Raw genomic sequence first — 6,022 nt, forward strand, 5'->3', positions numbered from 1 at the left:
GTGTACATTTGATTTTTACAGTATATCTATGTTACAAAGTATATCTAAAAGTAATTTAAAAACAAATTTTGCCAAATGATATTAGATAATGTCTTCTTTTATGACAACTTGATTAAAAAATTGATAGGTATGGAAATTATAGATTTTGTAAATGTTGGGTAATGTAAAAATAGGCTATTGCCTAATGCAAAAACTGTAATCCGTCTTTTACACTAGACTTCTGTAGCATCTAACTATCACCACTTCTAACGGCAATTTGAAAAATGTAGGTTTATAGCCCATCTTGGATTAGTAGTTAAAAAGACTAGCCTAAAAAATATGTTATTATGGTGTGTTTTGGTGATTAAACCCCATGTTCTCATGACGTTTCACGGAACAATTATACTTCGAATCAAAGGTTGTGTGGTGAGAGATGTTTACAATCCAAATGAATGCAATGGCGAGTTTTGAATGAAAGACTGTTACAAGTGTTGTGTGTTTTGACTCTGATGAAGTCCACTCACTTGCCTCTGCGCTCCTCCAAGATCTCGCGGGATTTTAAGATTAAACGGGTGGTTAAAAAAGGTGGTTCCCTCGCTGCGCCTGTCTATGCTGACAGCAGAGAGAGCGGCACAGGTAGCTAGCAGTAGTGTCGTAGGTTCCTCTGTCGGTCTACCTAGCGACACTTCCCTCTGTGCGTGATACGATTGCGTGTGTGTGGGTGCGAGCCTAGGAGAGTCCATCCCGCATCATCATCACATTCCACTCGGGTCACCTAGCGCTCGACTACCGGCATTTTCCATCTCCCGTCTCCGAAGATGATACCTGGCAAACGAAGGGCTGCAGTCATGTCCTTCTCGGTGGCGATTGTTGGAGCCCTGATGCTGCAGTCCGTCTCTTCCCAGAACGGTAGGAAATTCCCTTATACAAAATACATGGCAGTAATCTCACTTCATGGCACAAAATGTGGGTTTTTAGGGAAGGATGTCGCCTGCATTTGTGCAGTGGATCATGTTTTATATGAATAATTGACGTGTCTTTTCTCAAGAACGCTGTCCATCACGAATATCTTACCGGCCGCCAAGTCTCATTAGATAATCCCTTACGTTACACTAACATAAACTGATATCAGTCGAATGAAGCGCTGTTTTTTAGGTTTCCTTCGAAATACAGGTTCAATAAATCATTAATGTGCTACAATCTGTGTTCGTTGGGCCGAAGTGGGCCAAAAGGAAGCCTGTGCGATGTCCCTAAAATGTCCTTTGAAGTGTGGAGCTGCATACATAAGCCGTTCAATCAGCAAGTCCTAATTGGGAAATAGAAGAATGCGGACAAGGAAATGGTGTCCCACTGAAGTTCAAAATCTATCATGTTTTCCTTCACACACACACACACACACACACACACACACACACACACACACACACACACACACACACTGCTCAGGTATGTCAGAATATGGCTCATTATAAGCAGCAGATCACTAACTCCTCTCCTCACAGGGTGAGATAAGATAACCTAACACTAATTAGATGTAGGGCCTCAGAAGTGCTGTAAATAGCACCAGTCCATTTTGCTGCATGTTTCTATTTTTAGCGCAGAGATGCTGCACTGGGAACCATGGCTTTAATGTCTTCTTGCAACAGTGAATCTCTTAACTCTTTGCTGAGATGTGTTGCACTGCAGAATGGCATTGATTCTACTTGTCCAGTTGACCACTCTGCTCATAAATGTCACCCCCCACCAGACAGTTTAGGGCAGTGTAAACCCATCTCAGATGAATATTTGGGCGGTTGATACTTTAAGTGTGCAGTGCAGATTTGCAAGCATGTGTGAGAATAAGTTAGAATGTATTAAGCTCTGGCCTTCTCTGCAGTGGACCATATGTAGGAATGCATTACACATATCCTCCTCCATCACACCCACTCATGAGCTCTTCTTCAATCAGCACCCCAGCCGATAAAGCTCTACTTAAATGTATAATGGCTTTTTATCTGACAGACCGCTACAAAGTGCGATATTTTCATATATTCTACTTTGCTTGATTTCAAAGAGTCCAGAAAGGCTGTATTGTTCAGAAAACTGTATACTATACTGTGTGTGTGTGTGTGTGTGTGTGTGTGTGTGTGTGTGTGTGTGTGTGTGTGTGTGTGTGTGTGTGTGTGTGTGTGTGTGTGTGTGTGTGTGTGTGTGTGTGTGTGTGTGTGTGTGTGTGTGTGTGTGTGTGTGTGTGTGTGTGTGTGTGTGTGTGTGTGTGAGATTAATGCACATAGTAGCCCTCCACGTAACCTATACAACACATCATAAGCCTGAAATGATAAGGTCCTCTCTGTGTAATTGGCAGTATGGCTATAATTATTGATCATTCTAATTTTTGATTATTCCAATGATTATTTTCTCAATTCTTTTTGATTAATTGTTTGGTCAACACAATATGTCAGGAAATAGTAAAAACAACAACAACTAAGGAATGTGTGGCATTTAAACATCTTAAACGATTAATTTATATTTAAATGTACCGCTTTTTTATCATATTTAACATCAAAGGCACCCTTTAAGTGAATTTATTTATAGCTCAGATCTTTCTCATGCTCCCTGATATCCTGCACAGAAAATATAAAAATCCCAGGACAATTAGAGACGTGGTTTGTAAGAGAAAGCATTTTTAATTTGAATGATGCAGTCGGTTTTTTAACCACATTATAAAATCATGTTAGGTTATAATCATTTTAAACAGTCCCTTTCATTTCTGTAAACATCAGATTATAGAATATCAGCCACTGGAGGACATTTCCAAACATTCACTTTAAAAGCAGCATGTAACTGCAATATATGCTTCTTTTGATTTCTGTTGCATTTTCTAATCTCTAGTTGTCTCTGTCCATCAGGTCTCACCTCTGTTCTAATACAATATTCATTTAGCATCCAATTAGCTACACAATAGGTGTTGGTACATTACAACTGGGACTGTGGCCAGAATTCAGAAGATACAGAGAAAATATCTGCGAGGAATGGCCATCTGTCAGGTTGCCGTCAGATTTACGGAATGAATAATAAACCAGAAAGTTGATATATAAAAGGCATATATTACCATAAAACAATACACTATAAAGTCACACTTAGAGCTGAAACAATTAGCCCAAAAATTGATTAGTAGATCAGCAGAAAAACTATTTTGTTAATCAGTTAATTATCAAAGTTCCTTATCAAGTTCAAACTCCAACTATGTATTTTTGGTCCCCAGCCTCTCCAATGTGGAGATTTACTGCTTTTGTCTGTTTTTATATCATTGTAAATAGAACATTATTATTGGTGGTCAGACAACATAAGACATTTGAAGATGTCACCTTGGGCTCTGAGAAATCAGGATTTTATTGTTTTCTGACCAAACCATTAATACCTTGTTGCAAAAAGACAAAGACCAATTAATTCATAGCTTAATTGACGCACCGGGCAGTTTAAAAGTAGTTTGTTTTTTTCTACACTTTTCTACATATTCACCAAGAAAACAAACAAACAATATCCAGTGTGAATTTTGATGGAACAAAATGAATAAGATTAAACAAAGTACTACCTTTTTTAAACTTAAATTGGAAACAAATTTGAAGCAAAAATATTGAATAAATAAAAGTGTGAATGTGTACAAACTTGGCAATACTGATGAATAAATAAAAATATAAATAATATAAATATAAATATAAATAAAATAAAATAAAAATAATATGCAGCATTAAAAGGCGGCAGTATAAAATAACAAGTAAAATAACAGGTTTTTAAGCGGGAAGCTTTTACGGATGTACAGAGTTGGGAGAAATAATTGAAAAAACTTGACTTTAATCGATAATAAAAATAATTATTAGTTAGATTGTAGCCTTAAAATGTAATATATTTTGGGTCAATACAAACAATTGTATGTCTCACCTTGGACTTTAAGACATTAACATTTTTTGAGACTATCAAAAAACAACAACTGAAAGATGCATTGATAATAAAAACAATTAGTTTTGGAATATGTGGACAATTTCAGATTAATCACAATTATCTCAAGTGGTGAGAATGAAAGAACACTGAAAAAGTACAATGCGGCCCTACACACAACAGTATGCCAAAACTAAACATCAACTGGACAAGAGAGACGCCGTTCAAACATGTACAGAACAGTGCTACTGGCTCAGCACTTTTTGACATATCTGGACTGTCCGTGGTGTTAGTATCTGACTCTCAGCAGTTTTATATTAAGAGCTGAAGTGTTGGTTTGAGTTGTCAGTCCCTGCCATGTTGTTTACTAGCATTATACACTCTGTTGCCAGGTCATTAGGTACATACACCATGGCTAAAACTAAAGTTGTTAAAGCGGCTAAAACAATCCTACATTGAATCCTTCATGAAGGTGTAAATGATTAGTTTTTGCTGAAACTGTTTTAGAGAGGTGTTGATTCAACTAAATTGTTATTTTGGAGGCTGCAGTTCATGGTACTGTTGAATTGTGACAGGTGTCTCTATTATTTTGTCCACCCCTTTTATATAAATGAGGGTAGTCTAAATAACAGAAACACCTCTCCGTATAAAGCAATATAATTCAACATTATGACCTCCATGGAGGTAGGATTTATTGCAGGCCTGTTGTATTAGACCGCATTAGTTATAAATTCCATGTACCTACTAACTGAGTGTATGTAGGATTCTATCTGTGCCGTCAGTAAGCGGGTTGGTCTTGATGTCAGCTTGACATGTCTGTCTGCCTTGTGATGGTCTGCTTGGTCTTGGTTTAGCACCTCTTCTTCTTCCCACTATGTTGCCTCACAGTGCTTCTATGGAAACGGAGGAGGTCTAGCACTATGCGCCCACACGCTACCCAGACACCCATAGCTGCAATTTCTATAAATCTTCCCTCAATCTCCTGTGCTCTCTACAGTGCCTATAGACCAAGCTCATGACTTCTGCCCCCCCCCCCCCCCCCCCCCCCCAACTCCTCCTTTCTCCAATCTGTGCAGCCGTGATCATTTGTTTCACTTTTATTGCTTTCAGTTTAGAGAGAATACATTTCAATCCCATATAATTAACAGTATACTGTTTGCCCAGCGTCTGTGCCCCATTATTGAATAATTACACATACAAGCACTAAACATGTTTTTATTATACAGACAAGATATACTGACAAGGTCACTTGGAGGACTTTTGGACGTGAGTGCTGCACGAGCCCAGCACGAATTTATATGATGTCATGGAGTGGACAAAATTAAGTGAGAGCATCCTCGCAAAGATGTCTCAGTAGAATTAAATGAGAGCTTCCTAGAAATAGCAGCAATAATGACTTGGGCAGATCTGAGGTCCTCTCTCTCTCTCTCTCTCTCTCTGTCTCTGTCTCTCTCTCTCTCTCTCTCTTTCACCAAAAACACTGATCTTGAGTTGGATGTTAATTTGAGTTCGGTTATCTCTATATAACATTTTTGTAATCAACCTTTTTTCATTTTAATATAATTTGCCTGTCAGTTACTTTTTTATTTATTCACATTATCTTTTTCTGTTTGTCTTTATTTTTCTGGTTCCCATTTAATTTACCCTGTTATTCGTTTCGCCTTTCCATCCTCCATCTGTTTTCCTTTTTTGGGCTCATCTCTGGACATGCTGCCCCATAAACCTCCACCGCCACCCCCAGCGGGCTTTGTGAAATCACCTTTTTCTGAGACTAAGCTCACGGGTGACACCTTCGAGCTTTACTGTGAAGTGGTGGGAAACCCCACCCCAGAAATCCAGTGGTGGTACGCTGAGATCAACCGAGCTGATTCCTTCAGGCAGCTGTGGGACGGCGCCCGTAAACGGCGAGTATCCATCAGCACGGCCTACGGCTCCAATGCCGTGAGCGTGTTGAGTGTCTCTCGTCTCACGCTGGACGATGCCGGAACCTATGAGTGCAGAGCCAGCAATGACCCGCGACGTAACAACCTGCACCAAAATCCAGCCACCACCTGGATCCGTGCTCAGGCCACCATAACGGTGCTGCAGAGTGAGTGGTCACTGTAGACGACCCCCCCCCCCCCCC

At 39.5% G+C, this 6,022-nt stretch overlaps 1 protein-coding gene across 3 annotated transcripts in view; it reads left to right on the forward strand.

Moving 5' to 3' along the window:
• Positions 1 to 555: 555 nt before the first annotated feature.
• Positions 556 to 6,022, forward strand: part of LOC117949651 (neuroplastin-like) — a 14,362-nt gene continuing 8,895 nt past the window's right edge. The window contains exons 1-2 of one of the 3 annotated variants that reach the window (XM_034880125.1): positions 556 to 888; positions 5,639 to 5,986. In XM_034880125.1, the coding sequence (XP_034736016.1) occupies positions 798 to 888; positions 5,639 to 5,986 (439 nt within the window). In that variant the 5' untranslated portion in view covers positions 556 to 797. The remainder of the gene's footprint in view (positions 889 to 5,638; positions 5,987 to 6,022) is intronic. The other 2 variants (XM_034880126.1, XM_034880127.1) reach the window with 2 other exon arrangements.

This window comes from Etheostoma cragini, chromosome 8 (genome assembly GCF_013103735.1).
Source record: "Etheostoma cragini isolate CJK2018 chromosome 8, CSU_Ecrag_1.0, whole genome shotgun sequence".
Lineage (NCBI taxonomy): Eukaryota > Metazoa > Chordata > Actinopteri > Perciformes > Percidae > Etheostoma > Etheostoma cragini.